The sequence below is a fragment of the Telmatherina bonti genome (assembly GCF_933228915.1).
Source record: "Telmatherina bonti genome assembly, chromosome: 2".
Taxonomy (NCBI): domain Eukaryota; kingdom Metazoa; phylum Chordata; class Actinopteri; order Atheriniformes; family Telmatherinidae; genus Telmatherina; species Telmatherina bonti.
The window spans coordinates 9994875-10013326 of record NC_136620.1 but is presented as its reverse complement, the minus strand read 5'-3'; the positions used below and the strand labels follow the sequence as shown (position 1 = coordinate 10013326).

At 39.3% G+C, this 18452-nt stretch overlaps 1 protein-coding gene across 1 annotated transcript in view; it reads left to right on the top strand.

The window, feature by feature from the left end:
* nrn1la (neuritin 1-like a) overlaps positions 1-18452 on the top strand; it is a gene marked incomplete at both ends in the record, with an annotated part of 146133 nt that overhangs the window by 106098 nt on the left and 21583 nt on the right. The window contains one exon of the mRNA XM_079254519.1: positions 2425-2575. Coding sequence (XP_079110645.1) covers positions 2425-2575 — 151 coding nt within the window. The remainder of the gene's footprint in view (positions 1-2424; positions 2576-18452) is intronic.

Sequence of the window (18452 nt, the reverse complement as noted above, 5' to 3'; positions counted from 1 at the left end):
CTTTGGGATGAATAAACTACTCAAGCATAACTTACAGTCACTGCTAGGGATAAAAAGTAAACAGCTGAGGTTAGCAGGGCTTTTGCCAATTAAGGTTGTGTAAATAAACTGATAAAATAAAGTGGTTGTTGACAGGATACACATAACAGTGAAGGGTGTTGATGGAGTGGTAGTGACAAAGCAGATGGCCACACGGTAGATGACATCTTGTTAGTGCAGAAGACCTTTAGATACAGTTTAACATCACAATAATCAAAGTGGGAAGGACTGACATTTTGACCAGCGCGGTCCTCGCAGAGTGGGTGAAAGATGATTTATTACAGTAAATAAACCAATGTGGAGGACCATGCGGTCAAAGTGGAGGAGTTTAAATATCTCGGGGTCTTGTCACCCAGTGAAGGAAGGATCGAGCGTGAGATCGGCGTGCGGCATCTGCAGTAATGCGGACTCTGCGCCGGTCTATCATGGTGAAGAAGGAGCTGAGCCAGAAGGCGAAGCTCTCGATTTACCAGTCGATCTACGTTCCTACCCTCACCTATGGTCATGAGCTGTGGGTCGCGACCAAAAGAACAAGAAATGAGTTTCCTCGGTCATCCGGGAGGAGATCAGAGTAGAGCCGCTGCTCCTCCGCATCAAGAGGAACCAGTTGAGGTGGCTCGGGCCTGGACCTCCCTGGTGAGGTGTTCTGGGTACGTCCCTCTGGGAGGAGACCCCGGGGAAGACCCAGGACACGCTGGAGGGATTACATCTCTCGGCTGGTCTGGGAACGCCTCGGGATCCCCCCAGCAGAGTTGGCAAATGTGGCTGGGGAGAGGGATAAGCGGCAGAAGATGGATGGATGGATGGACCAATGTGGATTTGACTTAATTAAGAAGTTAAGGAGAGTGAGCTGTCAATCCAGATACCCAAGTATGTATAGGTGTTAATGAATTTCATGTCTTTACCTTTCAGTTAGAAGGCTATGTGAGGGTCATGGGTTTTTTTTTTTTTTTGTTCCTTTTGTAAATTTGTATTGAAAGTTATTTAATTTGTTTCCCTTCTGTTTAAGGTTCATGAAAGTTTAATACAGTATTTCTCAGTCCAGGTCCTCAGACCCACAACCCTGCATGTTTTATAGGTAACCCTACTTTAACACATCTGAGTGAAATAAAGGACTCGTTAACAGGCTGCAAAGAACTTCATTAGGGAGTTCAGTTATCTGACTCAGGTGTTTTGGGAGAAGAACATGTATAAAACATGCAGGAAAGAGGTCCTGGGGACCTGGATTAACTTACTAATAACTCTGGAGGATCAAGTGTCCTTATTAAAGAAGTGTAAGGACAAGATGTGCCTGTTACCGTGTTATTCTCTGATCTCTTGTGATTAAACATACATAATCCGGACACTTTAGGTGCACAGAAACAAAAAAAAGGCAAACATTGTGCAAGTTGTGCACCTTCTATAGACGTATGGTCACAGGTCGTTGTCTTGTGGGGAGGAAAGAGTTTGTGGGCTGCTAATAGAAAAATACATTAACTTCTGATGGGCCTAATGGGGTCACTGTCTGCTTTTTATATCTGGTCCAGCAGTTTTTAGTCATATTCACACTGTTTCTGTTTGGAACACTTTAACCTGGGGTCCAGATAGTACTGTTCTTTTGGAGATGTGTAACTGGTCATTTTCACTCTGGCATGGACCAAAGAAGCTAACTTTGGTCCACAAAGTAAACCCTGGTGAGGTTCACTTACAGTGTGAAAGCAAACAAATCATCCAGTGACCCAAAATAGAGGAAGTGACCAGCATATCCTACTCCTGCCGCTGCTGCTCATACTGGACTGATTCTGGTGAAAACCACATTTGTTTTGAAAACCAGCGAGAAAGCTGGTTTTCAAAGAGAAAACCCTGAGACTGCATAAACTTATTGTTGGTTCTTTGCTTACTTGCAGTGAACAAGCCATTTTTGGTCCCGTCCAATCAATGAGCCAGATTTTCTTCTTCTTTCTTGTTGGCCAGAAGTCCGTTTGGGGAATATCGCCCCCTAGTGTGGAATTGTAATGTTGTGACATTGTTCTGCTTAAGTCAAGTAGAGTAAACCAAACCAAACCCAACCAAAGGAAGGTGTGAAATTTCTTGGTGTTTTCCACCCAATCAAACCAACATCCCCGGACTAAGATGAATGGACTCGCATGTCACCTCATGTAGCTCAGGATGGGAGATTGGATCAAAATCAAGATTCAATGCAGTCTGTTAGTTTTTCTTATCTAGGTTATTTATCATGACTTGTCTTGAACTGATGTGTCTGTAACGTGCCCTAAGATGACATTGTTGTGAATTGGCGCTGTATGAATAAAGCTGAATTGAAATTAATTGTCAACTTTTGTATCAAGCTGTGTCCTTAGGTTGCTCTGTGTAACACGGTCTGTGTGTTTTTATGTTGTTCTCCAGTGTTGAGCCCATGCCCTGCTGCTGCAGCGTCACCCAGAAGGTGCCACTCCATCTACAAAGGTTTCGCTCACTGCCTGATGGCTCTGGGTGACAGTCTGACAGACACAGCCCGCAAGGACGAGGATACACATGAGATACACTCCATCTGCAGGTTGGTCATGCTTATACACAGCAGCAAATACACTCAGTCATACACAGAACCCAATTAATGGAGTATTTATGAGAATCTAGTTACCTTGGGATGGTGGATTCAGAATTATTGATATAATTGTGCAAAGAACAGTCTAGATGAGCATTTTATCGTATCATCTGAAATCAATACCTGACACTGATGATGAAAGCTGAAACAACAACAGCTCTTTTATTCCTCATGGCCTCTTTATTAGCAGCTAGAACTCTCTTTCTCTCAAATAACCTTTAGAAAATGTATACATTATAATAAAATTAATCCAAAAATGAGTAATAACTAACAGTAAAGGGTTTTACAGTCATTTTCAATAAAAATATAGGAGGGTGGATGAGCTGCGTGCAGTCACGCTGGGAGACTACATTTACTGCATGCTTTAAATTAGACTCCTCAGTTGTTAAAGGCCAACTAAATGCTGGGCTATTTTTGCCACTAAGCATACTAAGCGACCGCTTCGGGCCCCACATCACTAGGGGACCCTTGAAGAATAAGGTTGTCTCAATGAGTGGTTTATGGGCTTCATGTTAAAGAGGAATTATCCGAAAAAGGCTGAAGAATCAGCTGCACAAGGACAAAGTCATTCCTTTTGCAATGATGAAGTAAGTTATCAGCCTGGTGTTGATGACAATGAAGATGGAACAGATTAAATATGTGATAGCACTTCCTGAAAATGCAATTTGATTTAACATGTTTAGCAACCGAGGGTAGCTACTGTTAGCTAGCAAAGCATTATTGACTCAAGCTAGCAGTAGGGTTGCCAACCATCCCATAAAATATGGAATCCTACCTTATTTGACAATTAAATGTTGAATCTCAATGTTTTATTGGTGCGGTAGGGGCTGTGAGGCTGGTTGTGGTGGTAGGAGAAAATTGCAGAAGCTCAGCTCTTTAACTTTGTCTTGTCTTTATCAGTCACAAAAATAAAAACCCATGAGTCAACCATGCACCAACTAGCAGTTGGACAAGCAATATTCGATGGCTGCTCAATCACAACAAAAATGCTCTCTCGCGCCTGAAGCTTCTCCTCCAGCTTTATACTGGAGGCCCCTCCTACAAGACAAACCAACATTAATTGATATTCACTTTACAATTAATACAATGCCCAGATACAATATTTACTACGTACGTCAACCTGCCAGTAAAATTTAGCCAAGACTATAAACAATCCAACATGGCTCGATATATACATAAACAAATAGATTATTCAGAAATGATCTGTCACATTAACCCCTTCAGGGTCTCTACACATGGTACATGCCATTTCACCTGCTCTATAAAGGTATTTGGGCACTCACCATTCTGGTTCACCTACTCACTAGGAGGCATGGTCTACACCATGACAGGGGCGGTCCATGTTGAACCAATACCAATGACCAATACACATGTCTGTCACACACACATTAACATTAAATATGGTGATAATGATTTAAACACCATACTGAGGCCAACAGAATCATTGTGGCAAGATGAGTCTGGGTCCGTTATCATCATGGCTGCTTAGAAACAGACGCCACACACTAGCGCTGCTCACAACACCCGAGATGTTTAAAAATGTCCTCTGCATCAAATACTCCCCCACGACCTCGAAAGCAAAAATGCTTTCATCCTGGACAGCATCCGTGGAGAGGATTACAGGACTAAGTGTGCAATGTGTTGGCGAGTGTTTGCAGTTGCACGCAGTGGGCTGTCTGACGCCAGACATCATGCATCAGGACAGCAACACTGCAGGCACGTAAGAACAAAGAAGACTAGAGCGCCAGTGTCCCAGTTCTTCATCCCTCATCATGTCCTAACTGGTTATGCCTTTTCCAGAACATGATGGTGCTGCTTTAGGTGACCACTGTGGTTTGACCGATTCTTGAGGATGTTGAGTTTTTAAAGTAAAACAAATGATCATTTATTGGATATACAGTAGCATTCATCAGTATAAATATCGCATTTATGTTCATTTAAAGAAAAAAATGAGACAAATGTTTTAACAGTTAATAAGTAAATGTTCAGAATACCCTAAAAAAGGTTTAGTTGCTGGTTCTGCTGCCACATGCTAAATCATAGAGGATATAAAGGTTTATTTCTAGTTTATTTTCAGGTGTATAAAGTTATTTTGGAGTGTTTGTAGGCCACATGTTGAAACATGCCTACTGTGTGAGATTATAATCCGTACATAAGGATGAGCTTTGCCGCAGTTATTTTATCTTGAAATATCACACCGAAACAAGCTAAATAAAATGCACAAGTTTAGTCTCTTTTTAAGTGTAAGCATATTGTAATTACTAAATTTTTTGGATCAAAAGGTACACTGGATGATAAGATGCTTAATATAAAATCTATTTTGAAAACAGGGCAACAATCCCCTGTGCTTACATCACTCTCACACTTTTTAGGGGAGATGTCCTAATGTATAAATTCAGAGACAAACATCCATTTGACACTCGAAAATAATCAAATACTTAAATGTTTATTTCTAGCAGCATGTATGATTCTTACCGATGCGTTTCTGTCATCTCAGCAGCAAGTATATTTATCATTCGTCTTCTGGTTGCATCTTGTCTGAGGTTTGGTTTTTTGCATATGTGTTCACCACCAGGCTTTGTTGTTAGAATCTTTGTTTATCAACTTTAAGAGAAATAAAACATGAAAATAGAAAACGATAACAAAATAAATAAAAAGAGCAACACCCACACGTGATTTAATAGTGCTTAATACTTACCTTTTGCCTCTGAGTTTAAGTGGCAACTTCTTCAGCAGGGTCATACATGGTGAAGTTCAGAATAATAATATCATCAGATGATGATGAGGAGGAGGATGATGATGATAGCGATGCACCTGTGCGTTAAGAAAAAACAAACCACAAGCATTAAATGGAACTGTTAATGCTCCTATCTCAGCTTTTATATTTTATATAAATACAAATGGTTGAGGATTACCAAGTTCTTCATTCCTCAGCATGATTTGGAAGGTTTCAGGTGACTCCCTCACTATACTACAAAACCTCTGCATCAGCTTCTGTCTTAACTGGTCATACACCTTCATATCTATCTGTCTGCCTTCTGGTTTGTCAAAATTTAGGCACACTGAAGTAACAAGAAAGAAGAAAAAAGAGGAGAAAATAAACGTTTTACTAAATATGAGATGCCATGTATTTACATCTCTGATGGAAATCACACAACCTTAATTGCACTAAGCAGTTAATAAAACACATGACAGATATTGTGACTGAGTTCTTCAAACATTTTTTGTCCTAATGTTACCTCCAGGTTGACGGAATCGTTGTAATTCACTAAAAGCTGCCAGAGAAACAGGTGACATTAAGCAGACCACATTTCCATCCTCTTGCATGTGCACTGATGTAACACATCCTAAGTTGTCATTCTTGTGTCATATTACATGATCCTTCTTTGTAAAACCTAAGGAATTCACCTGGAGCACTTAAACAGAAAAACACAGTCAAAGCCAAGAAACAAAGACCTCCCAGGTTCCAATTCAACTTCACAGATAGAATAGTTATTATTTAGTGGCCATGCTGCAGGACCTTTGTTGCTTCGCTATCATCCTCCTCATCTATTTTTCAGTCCTAAAGGTGTTTTTCACACCTAAAACTAAAAGAGCAGGGGTTCCCAACCGCCATGCACACCCGCCGCACCCCGTGCTGAAAGCATAGCTGGTTTTATGTTTTTATTTGTGAGATTTTAACTATAAATACTGGATTATGTTCTTTCCATGAAACAGAAGTTAAATTAACAACATTTAGTTTAATCTTTTTTTTTTAAAACAGCAACAGATCATCTGCGGTGTTTCTCAAACATGTTTTAAATGTTACAGTTAAAAATTGTGGTATCAGGAGAAATGGGAAGTGCTCCACTATTGTAGCTCCACCTGCTCCCTGACCACTAAACCCCCAGAAGAAAACTGATTGGATGCACAAGTTGTAGCATTTTTTCTTATTTTTAACTGAAACAGGGCAAGTTTATTCGTATAGCACCTTTCATGTACAACCCAATTCAAAGTGCTTCAGAAGCATTGAACCCAAACTTTAAAAAGAAACAAAAGACCAAGGATACATGTGCTAAGATATTGTTTAGCAGATTTTGATGACCCCACCTTTATTCACTTTGGGATCTGGTTTAAAAAGTTCACATTTTAAGGGTCCAAAACTCTAGCTTCATGTGAACGAAATGTCCATAAATAAATAAATAAATAAATAATAATAATGATATATGTATATATATATATATATATATATATATATATATATATATATATATATATATATATATATATATATATATATATATATATATATATATATATATATATATATATATATATTTTAACTTGTCTCTGTGGACTTGGTTTTCATTTTTAATCACAGTTGCTCTGACTGATCAAAGCCTCAGAGATCAGTCTCTTAGGGGGATCCTGGACCTTCAACTAGGTACCACTGATCTAGAGTGATGAAACTTCATGCCATGGTCCCAAATACACCCTCAAAAAAAGTTAAGACACAAGCAATGGTGTAGAAATCACGTTTTTAGAAATCTTTTATCATTATTATTAGAATTCTTTTCTCAGTTTTACTTACACAGTGTGAAAACTTGGACCAATTGTCACAAAGTTCATATCGAGACTCATGCAAAGGCTTGTGTAACAGTCTGCAAATAATCATTATTATTATTATATGACTCGATAAGTTATTTTTATGATTAATTATACGTTTACCTACTAAAATTGAAATCAGATGTCAAATTGTGTAACTTCTGACAGTTTCTAAAGAACGATGTTCCTGGGAACTGTGGTAATAAATCATTCCTTACATTTGCATGGAAACAGGCGGTGAAATTCTTCTCTGAAATGGTCTTTCAGTTTCTCACTTGAGTAAATCAAATAAATGAGAACCTTTATATTTACATGACCAGTCAATAGTTTGGACACACTTTTCCATTAAAACCAATGGGAAAGCAAGTCCAAGCTTTTGACTATTAGCTTATCTTTTTTAGTTTTTAAAGATATAAGATTGTATTTACTCTCGAAACAGTATGTGTTCAGATCAGATTCAGAATCCAGTTTAAATAAAAGAAACAGCTCAGTGCCAGTCAAAACCTTAAATTCAGCATTTATGGAGAACAACTGGTGTATCTCAGAGAGGCTAAATGCTAAAATAAGCCTTTGAATAAGCATTGAGTGCAGCCTTGATTTCTCTGTGGAAAAAAACAAAACAGAAAAACACTAAAGCTGGTGGGAGACATTGAGATTTATGCACAGACATATCTTCTGCACTGAGAAATATTCCTTCTGAGAGATGCAAGAACTCAAAAACCAACATCGAAACTGGTACTATGGCTTTAATTTCTCCCATCTCAGTTACAAATGAAACTTTCATTTATTAACAGAGGAGTCCTCCTGTGCGCCATCTGCTTTTTGACAGCCCAGCACCACAGGACGGCAAATTTCTCACTGACATTAACAATAACAAGATAGGAGATTCATTTTTACAATGAACAGTGAAGAGGGGCAAATCAATCTAACATTTATCTTATTCTTTTTTGTTTAAAACACACCCATCACAACATTATTTACCATAGATTTCTGACTGAAAACAGTTTTCTGAGCTTTAGGCCTCTTAATGGGCTCAACTGCAACTATTGCTGACATCCAAAGTGTTTTTATGGAGCGCTAATGATGCTAGCTGATACCTGCATGTGTCTGCAGACTTAGTTACCTATTTCTTTGTAAAGATCAACATTTTATGAGGACTCATCTTGCTGTATTCTTTTTAAAAAGATGCAGTTAAACCTTTAAACTGAAGTAAAACCTGAATAGCCTAGCTTACATTTAGCATTTAGCACTGCTTCTCATGTAAGTCTATTAGGACTGTTTAAAAAGCATTTCAATTCAATTCAATTCAATTCAACTTTATTTGTATAGCGCCATTTCACAACAATGTTGTCCCAGGACTTTTTACATACACATCATATCAAGCTAATTCATACATAGCCTATAATAGAAACCATCTGATTGCATCGAGTCATGTCTTCGATCCAATCCCCCATCCTGAGCATGCATGTGACAACAGTGGGAAGGAAAAAGCTCCCCTTTAACAGGAAGAAAACCTGACGGCAATATTGTCATATATTTATACATTAATATATTAGAGAAATAGAGCGAGGTACTTCTCAGTGCATCAGGTAACATCCACATTGCTACATAAGTAATGGTTGGCTAGACTACCCATAACTATAAGAGCAATGAGCATAACCTGGATAGTTGGGTCCCGTACATGCAGACTCCAACTCAGGAGATGCTCATATCCTAACTATAAGAATCATGGAAAAGGAAGGTTTTCAGCTTGATCTTAAAGTTGAAGATAATCATTGTAAGCAAACAAAGAGAAGATTCAGCGTCTGCAGAGTAAGGCCCCCGCCGAACGACAAGTTTGAATCCATCCATAAATACACATTTTTTCTCTTAATTTTTAGATGAAGACTTTTTTCTTTAGGTGAATCACTAATGGCCAGCCTTTCCAAGAGAAGCTGACCTGGTCATAAGGGTACAAAGATTTCCTGATGTAGTCAACATGTAGTCGTTATGTGGCTAAGTTTTGGACATATTAACATGGAGGCGAAATATTGATCAAACAAAACTGCAGATATTTGGGCCGGACATTTTTTGCTATCTGGCCAACGATGTGTCTAATCAGTGGGTCATCTATTTAAGTATGCTAATTTTTCTCCTCACCAGAGTTAATGCCAGCATCTCCTTGTTGATGGAGAACACAGCAAGTAGCTAATCTAACTGGTAACTAGCCTAGAGGAGCTTTTCACTAGAATTTCCAATGCTCACGCCATTGTCTTCTTGCTAATGGATGGTATAGCAAGTGTCTATGTTGGTCATCTGTCTAGATGATGTTAGCCTCACCAGTCATAGCACCATTCAAGACAATAGATGATACAATGAGTAGCTGTGTTATACACATTGTGTTGAAGAAACCCTAACATATGCACTCTTAAGTTTCTTGCAAGCTGTCATGTGAAATATTACTGTAATTAACATGCAGAAAATAAACTCATCTTGCTGTATTCTTTTCATAAAGAGGCAGCTAAACCTTAAAATTGAAGTGAAACCTGAGTAGCCTAGCTTACCTCTAGCGTTTAACACTGCTTCTCATGTAAGCCTATTTGGACTGTTTAAAGAGCACTTGAATAAAACCAAGTCATAGTGAGTTGAGTTTGCAGACATCTCTTTGTTTAACTGCTAAAATGGCTCAACATATCAAAAAAACTAAGGAGGTAGTTAATCCTAATGTTATAAATCACTGTGTTAAAAAAAAAAAACTGCAAGGAAGAGTTTGCTGTTTTGGGATGAATAGAAATAAAGCAGATTATGTGTGTGAGTGGAGAACAAATTTACAATACTGGCAACTTTTAGCCTTGTACACCTAAAAAATATGATGAGAGAAGTGCTGCCAACAACACTTCATATCTGAAATACTGTGGTTGGCTTAGCTTTCCCTCATCTATGAGGGAAAAACTAATTTTATTGTACAAATATCTTCTTTTATTTCTTCCTCTTTCGCACAATCAAAAGAATCTATCTGGAAAAATCAATAAGAACATCAAGGACAAGCCTTTTTTTTCCCGTTTGTTCAGTTAGGTTTCAGTGATTAGCTGTACTGCATCTTCTCTCCACCCAGTACAACTTCCAGTTTTGGCTCAAGGCCTGATGACACTGATTAAACATGCACTTTCCTTTTCTCTTCCATCTTTTCCTTCTTTCTCCATTTCACTTCTTTTATATTCTGCCCCCATCCATCATTTGCTCCTCACTCTCTATCATTTCCACTCACCACTATTTATACGCACCTTTGTCATCCATCTTTCAGAGATGTCCCCTTAACCAGGCAGAAAGAGATATTAAAGTGGGAACATTCTCAGAATTTCTGATTTGAAAGGTCTGTTTCTGTCAGCTGTAATTTCCAGCTAAATGATAATAGTCAGCTCGCAGAATGATCACCTCTAAGTGTGTACAGTACATACACAGCAGGAGGAGGTGCAAAAATTCAGTTCACTTTTTTTCATAAAGCACTTTTCACAAAAGAGAAGGACAGAGAGCTTTACAAACCAAGTTTTTGCATATTAAAAAGAATTAAAAACTAACAGTTTAAACACTCTCTTTGGCTCACACCCACACACGTGTTTTGACTGAATATTAACAGTAAAATAGAGATCTGGTTTAATGCTGGAACAGGGAAACAATATTTTGAGGATCGACCACACCAGGAGACACCCCATCTATGAGCACAGAGGCTTCAACCACAAAGACCAGTGCAGGCCGGGATCCACACCACAGCCATAGGGCTGTAGTGCAGGACCCCAGCCAACGAGACAAGGGCAATCCCAACGACCCTGAAGCAGGTATCGCCCCTCAGAGAATCCCCAAACAATGGAGTTAAAAAAGTGACAACAAAGATCAAATAAAGCTTAAAAATAATGAGAAGACATAAGAACTACACATGTGAAAATAGCAATAAACAAGTTGATGATAAAACAATGTAGTCTGAATAAAAAACAGAATAGAAAAAGGTCCTATTTATTGTAAATAAGTACATAAATAATTTGTCTAATAAGTAAATTATATAAAATAAAATAGAATAAACTAATAAAATAAGAGTTAAGCTACAAGCTACGATAAAGAGGTAAAAAAATAAATGGTCTGAGGTTCTCTGGCTGTTCCGCAAACAAAAGCTGTACTGATGGAAAGAGGCCTCACTATAAGTTTTAGTTCTCACTTAAAAGGCCAGTAAGGAGGACCTCAAGGTCTGCAAGGTCCATCAAGATACTTAGAGAGTACAAAGAGAACCATGGAAGAGGTCAAAGTGAGCTGTTACCTTTTGATAAAGCTGCTGCTCTTCAGACCTGACAGGTTAATGAACTGTAACAGGAAATGTGAGCAGCGTTTTTATCTTTCTACATTATAAATGAGCCTTTTGCTTCCTTAATAGTACTTGCAATATCATGCATGTGTATCTTCCATACAGCTTACACTTGTAATATGGTTCACAAGAAGGTGATGTCGCCCAGCTCACAACGTGTTTCTCTGAGAAACTGACTCCACTGTGGGTCTCCTCCTGCCTGATGCACGTTCATTGACATTTCCAAAGCATGGAATTATATTCCCATAGGAAAACCTAATTAGTTTTTATGAATATCGTCTTGTGATAAAGCGTGTATATGCAAACCCTTTCCTGTTTTATAACACAGTTTGCGATTCACCAAATCCACTTCTATGTGTTTGATCGGCACCGTCGACTGTCCTCCACATTAATCTACAACTGGAATATCTTGACAAGGATTAACTAAAATGAAATGAAAGAGGTCCTTGGATGTTTCTTTAAGCTTCATCATCAGGTTCATATTTTGTGATTTGAGGGTAACATTTTAAAGAACTTGTGACATGTTTATCAATCTTTTTTGGCTCATCTCCTGTTAAAACAGTGTTTTATGTCACCATTAACAAGAGCTACTTAGCTTTGGCAGATTTTCTCAGTAAGGTGTCTCCTAGTGGCACCTAAAGGCCCATTTATGATTCACATTATACAGAACCTTCTGTCCATATTCTGAGCCCTTTACATGCACAACTTAGTGGGTTTCCAGGGTATCCCATGGTGCAGCCAAAGCTGCAGTACCACTGGAAACCTGCGGGGGCAACGTTGACCAGTATAGAGCAGGGATCACCAATCCTGGTCCTTGAGGGCTGGTGTCCTGCAGGTTTTCTGAGTGTCCCAGCTGCAACACACCTGATTCAAATCAATATGTATTTAGCAGACATGTGCAGAGCTTGTCTGAGTCTGAGACAGGAGTTTTCCTGCAGGGTCACTTGGAAAACCTGCAGGACACCAGCCCTCAAGGACCAGGATTGGTGATCCCTGGTACAGCGGATGTGCAACAGATGAAAGGAACAATGAGAATGTTTTTAATGAGTGCATAGGCCAGAGCTTTCTGCTGTGCAGCCTCTTTTTATGTGTCTTTGTGAGTAAGTAGGTTATCTCCACTGTAACTATGCTTGTCTGACTCTGACGTTGGAACCTGGAGGTGACCTCTGAACTCTGCCCTCTAGTGGATGTACTGACTAACAACCATGCCAATGTAAATTGCACATGGAAGTATAAATTGTCAGAAGACGGCATATATATGTCTTAATTCAGCATCCTTCATGCATCTGGTCTCTTCTCTGAGATCTCTCCAGGCAGTAAAAGTCAGTCCACTTTTGACTCTTGTCTTATCTCTTGCTCTGTCCCTTCCTCTCTTTTTTTTTTTTTTTTGCTTTGTGAAATGTGAAATGACCAAGTAGGTGTCTCAGCCTGCCGGACGCTGCTGGGCAATCACAGCTACACAAGTGTATAAATGTCATTGTGGCATCAGAGTGAGCCAAAGCCCCTCCCCCACCTGACACAAAGAAATGATATTTTTAAATCTGAAGTAGTTTTAATCTGAAGTAGTTTTTTGGCTTATTAACAACATGTAAAATATGATAATATTAAGAAAAACTAATAATAATTTGCATGTAACCTTTTTTTAATACAATGTTATATGTCAGAATTATTGCATTGTAAAATTATCTCCTGGAGGGTAGAGGGCATGTATCAAATGGCATAAAACAAGATTCTGAGTAAAGTTTTTAGCATAAAATGATTTAATTGGTCTTAGAAATAGTTTGTATCCAATATGATACTTTCGGCATTAAAGCGTTAATCATCAGCCAAAACTAAAAATATACTATGTTTTAGTATTTCTATGTAGAAAGAACTTGTTTTATCCAGCAGCCTCAAACGTAAGCTTTTCTTTTTCCAGCCAAGGTCCACTTTGATAGAGTACACCATGATGTCCATTTAGCTCCAAATAATCTGATTATTTCGTCCTTGTGGAATTGTTATGAGCTCTAGGGCGAAGCTTGATTTTGAGATTGTTCGCACCTTAAAAATGAACTACAACGGCCGCTGGAATATGAGTGTTTTTGTACTTTTGATTTTTATTTATTTCATGAAAGTTGAAGCAGATATTAAATCTGAACAAGTGAAACTTTATAACATAAAATATTTTAAATGATATCTGTTGCTTGTTCGCAGTGTAATGGAGGTAAAAAAGAGTATTTTTGCAGAAAGTCTGCTCTGAGCATGAGCCCCTGCAGTATGAACGTGGTCTGATTGCACTGAGTTGCCGCCATGCGATTGTTTGATGGCTAATAAGGCGGATGGTGAGTGTGTTGGACGACCAGTGCACACCTTAACCTTCTTCCACCTGACTACATTCAGGAAAGTGATGTTTTTTATTCAGTTCCAACGTTAAAATGTGGTGTAATTTCTGGAGCTTTACAAGCATCTGGCAACCTTTTCTGCTGAAGTCTTGCAGCCCCGTAAACATCCTCACAGAGCAGCTGGCCTGACTTTATTCTTCGTTGGGTTTTATACCTCACAGCCAGCTCTGTTCCCTCTGTAACGTCTCTTCGTGCTTTTAACCCCTTTTTCCCAACTTTAATTCACATCTTCTCTGCGTTGCTTTTATCCCTGACTATTGCCAGATTCTTGTTTTTGTGTGTGTGTGTCTAAAGTATTCTTGTCACATATTTAGAAGCAGAGTTTGGTTGAATGGCGCCGGCTGTATAAACGAGGGGTGTGGAACTGGTTTGAGATCATTTCCTCACAATAACAACTTGTGTAAATGTGTATGTCTGTGTCACCATGGCCCCACAGCCCAACCCTGGTACCACTCCGCTGTTGTTAAGTCTTCTCTATTCCTTGAGGTGCCAATTAAACTACTAATCCTGCAACCCAGCCACCTCAGTGTGAGTGTTGCCTAATGCAGGCATATAGGAGCTCGCACACACAAGCGCAAAATCTGTGTGTGTATCATGTCCACGCACACACACTGTGTCCTCAACTCCCTTCTCCTCTTCTTCTTTCTGTTCCCTCACTCCTTCTTGTCCTTTTTCACCTCCTTCCTTCTATCTCTCCACTCTGTTTTCTTCCCTCCTCCTCTCCTCTCAGGAACATGGCTTTAGCACTTCTATCAGAGCCACCTAATGAGGAGGTAGCTCCCTTCTGAAGAAGCACATCCACACTCAAACTGTTTTATACCCACACACACATGCACACACACATGCACTCTGAATAAGAGGCTATGATTTGCATCTAGGCCAAGGCTGCACCATTGTCAGAGTATTCCCAGGGGTGCAGCGCTGCTTTTATTCCTCATATTCACAATAGGCATTATGCAGCTGCCATAATTCACTGTGGATTCAGAGTTGGTGAGGTGAAAAGGAAATATTTGAGGCTAAACATACCGAGGAACTCGGCACAATAGAATTAAACTGTAACCTTTTCCAGAAGCTTAAGAAAAAGGTTTAGATAAGAATAAAAGTAAAAATAGCAACTACTTGACATTATGTAGTTTTTAAAAAAATTATTATTACAGCTAAGAGTGGAAAACAAAGTGTTTGCTCCTGCCTATCTGGACCATAGACTGTATATAGAAAGATGGACGTAGCCTCCCTGACGTCACCCGTAGGTTTCTGAAGAGCTGAATTGAAGCTCAGTGGGCGGTTCCTATTGTCACCATCTTGGCAGCGTCATGCATGTCGTCTCGCCCAGAAAATACAAATATGGGCAAAGAGGTGGAGCTGAGAGGGGAGCCGTGAGCGTCACAGCGGATGATTGACATCAAGTGAACTCCGAGGTTTCTGTAGCTAAGAGCTAACTGAGCTAACCCGGAGATTACAGGAGATAACAGGAGCTAACCAGCTAACGGAGGTAAGTGGGCTTAAGCTAAGTCACGTTGTTAACCAGCAAAAAAACGCGGTTGTTCTACATTCTTACTTGAAGCGGGAGATTGGGTACCTGTCAATCAAAAGGACACACCCCTAAATATGCCGAACTTCAATTCAATTCAATTCAACTTTATTTGTATAGCGCCACTTCACAACAATGTTGTCAAAGGGCACTTTACATACATGAATCAACGTACACATCATTCGAGATTAAATTACTTTTAAACGGGTGAGTTAGAAAACAACTCACTCCCCCCACAGTTGTCATGAAGGTAAACCTGACCTATTAAACCAAAAATGGATTTTTGAACCAGGCTGTAAACATGTTTATTTCTGCTGTGAAGTTGGTCTTTTTAACATGGGAGTCTATGGGGATTTGCTCTGTTTTAGAGCCCCTAGTGGATGAAGGGGGAACTGCAGTTTTATGCACTTCCGCATAACCTTCACTTTTAACCGCCGGAGGTTGCCGCTTGATCTGGACGTGATAAAATAATCATTTAGTCCTTATCAGAGCTTTCAAATTAAGTCATTATAACATGACTAAACATGAACTATTGCAATTTTATTTATTTAACCAAACTTGAGCCCCCTGCGATGGACTGGCGAGCTGTCCAGGGTGTACCCTGCCTTTGGCCCACAGACAGCGGGATAGGCTCCAGCTTCCCCGCGACGCTTCATCGGACTAAGCAGTTAAGATAAGAAAAAAGAAAAAAACTTGAGCCAAAATGCAGAAAAATCCTTCCTGCTTCCATAGAAATGAAGAGTGAACAGCATAGCCTGGCAGGCAGGCTCTGCTGATGAAATGGTCATCGACAGTTTGAGCTCCTCTATAAACTGGTTTTGCTGCTATGCATGCAGGTGTGTGTTAACACAATGCCAAGGAGGAAAGACATCAGCAGGGATCTTATGGCAACAACTGTCTGAGGAGTGTTATAAGTTCATTTCCAAACTATTTGCCATCCACCGTTCTACAGTAAGAAAGATTAGAAATACTGTGAAAGAAGACAGAAGACGGCTGCTAATCTTCCAAGGAGTGGACGTCCTCACCAATCTTTCACCTTTTAAAGCTCAGATAGACAACAAAAATCCTTAAAAGTTATACCTCAGACTCTCCAGGGATAAGTTAACACGTTAAAGCCCGACTACTGAACTCTGAGGTGGCCTCTAACAAAGACTAATGCTGCATCCTGTCTCTTCTCTGAACTCTCTCCTGGTATCAGAAGTCAGTTTGATGTTTACTGTTGTCTCATCTCTTGTTCTGTCCCTTTCTTTCTTTTTCTCCCTTCCTGCAATGCAACATCGTCTTGTATTTCTTAAAAGAATCAGCTGTGGTACGCTTTTGAAGTGGCAGTGTGCTGACATCCAGTTGCTGGTGTGTGACTGGTGCAGTAAAGCGAAATGCTGCCACAACGAGATGTTCCAGGATGGAAAAAGCGCAGTTTCTCAGTATATGGATGCTGCAGGGCAAACAACAGCTCCAGGAATGTGCAACATCAGCATCACTGGGAAAGTTTTGTCACATTACTTTAAAAATTAAGGTTTATGACAGAACAACTAAAAAAGACTGAACAGAAGTCTTGTTTGTAAAGCTGTGTCAAAAACGAACATGGCAGCACATGTTAGGTTTGCAAACTGAATCTAAACCAGCAGTTCTCAAACCTTTTCTATCACGCTCACTGTTTAAAAATAACACATAAATAGATATGCATCAACAAAATTTCGCAAGTGGGTGGATCATAGAAGAGAAAAGATGTTTTCTTTAAATCTCAGAATTAAATAACTGTGTTGTGTTTTGAAAATGAAATAATAGTATTCCAAACTATGAAGCATTGTGTTTTCATGCAGCTGGATTCGTGGTTCAGGAACGAGAAAGTCTTTAGGTTTTTTTTGCAAAGTTTTGGATTTAAGAGAAAGTATGTCTCAGTGCAACATGATGCAAGTTACGTTGTTTGTTAAGTTTAGTTTATAATAAACCAACGAAATTCATCCAGGTTGGTTCAGTAAAGCGGATTTCTGCTGCGTTACCACAATGATTCCACAATTCTTCTTCTACTTGTCTTTAGTTGTTGGCCTCGCTGCCACCAGGTGCTCTGGAGTGTGGACCAGAATGTTTCCAAGAGCAAAATATTAGTTCCATGACTACATTAACCAAGTCCCACAGACCTCAGATAGAGAACCACAGATGTAAAGAAACCACAACACTTCTGGAACAATCTTGTTCCTCTGTAGAATCCCCCACTCTGATGGAAGAGACTGTAGAAAACCATTACTTCCAGTTATATCATTATTCTTCTGTTGGGTTTAGTTCTCGTTAAGTGACACATCTGAAGTTGCATTTACATAAATCCTAATACCTGTTAGGGATAATATGGTTTATTTTATCCCAGTTTGTAAAACCGTAGAATTGAAAGAGAGCATCCTTTCTATCTCACACGACTGTAAATACCTTGTAAATCAGCTTCAGTCCAACGGAACAATATTACTGCAGAGGACTGAAGAGCAATTTTGTATTTTTTAAGGATGAAATTAAAAGCAAAAAAGAAAAAGTTGTTAAAAACTGTTATTGAAAGTTATTTAAGGTCATTCTGACATGACAGGATGTAGTCATGGCTTAATACAGAGAAAGCTCTTCTTTCAGCCTATTAAGGTTGAAATATTTGTAAAGTGTAAACAGGAGCAAGGTAAAAGTGTGTCTTTTGTTTCCTTGGTTACGGTCACACAAACAAAAGCAGGAGTCTAAATCCGGTGTTAACAGAAAAATCCTTCTTACAAGGTTGAGATTTTTTCTCTCTCTGCTGCGTCTCTATTTGCTTTTATTCGCCTATTCTCTGCAGATTTAGATAAGGCCATTCATGCTTCTGCAGCATCTCTCGCTGTTTCTGCATCAGTTTAAAGTTCCTTTCAGATCCACGGCTCGTCTGGGACGCAGCAGTTCGGATTGAAGCTGCAGCCAGACAAAGAGACGATACTATTCCCAAGTTCAGCATCTCTCACCGGTTATCACAACCATTTAATGAGCGAT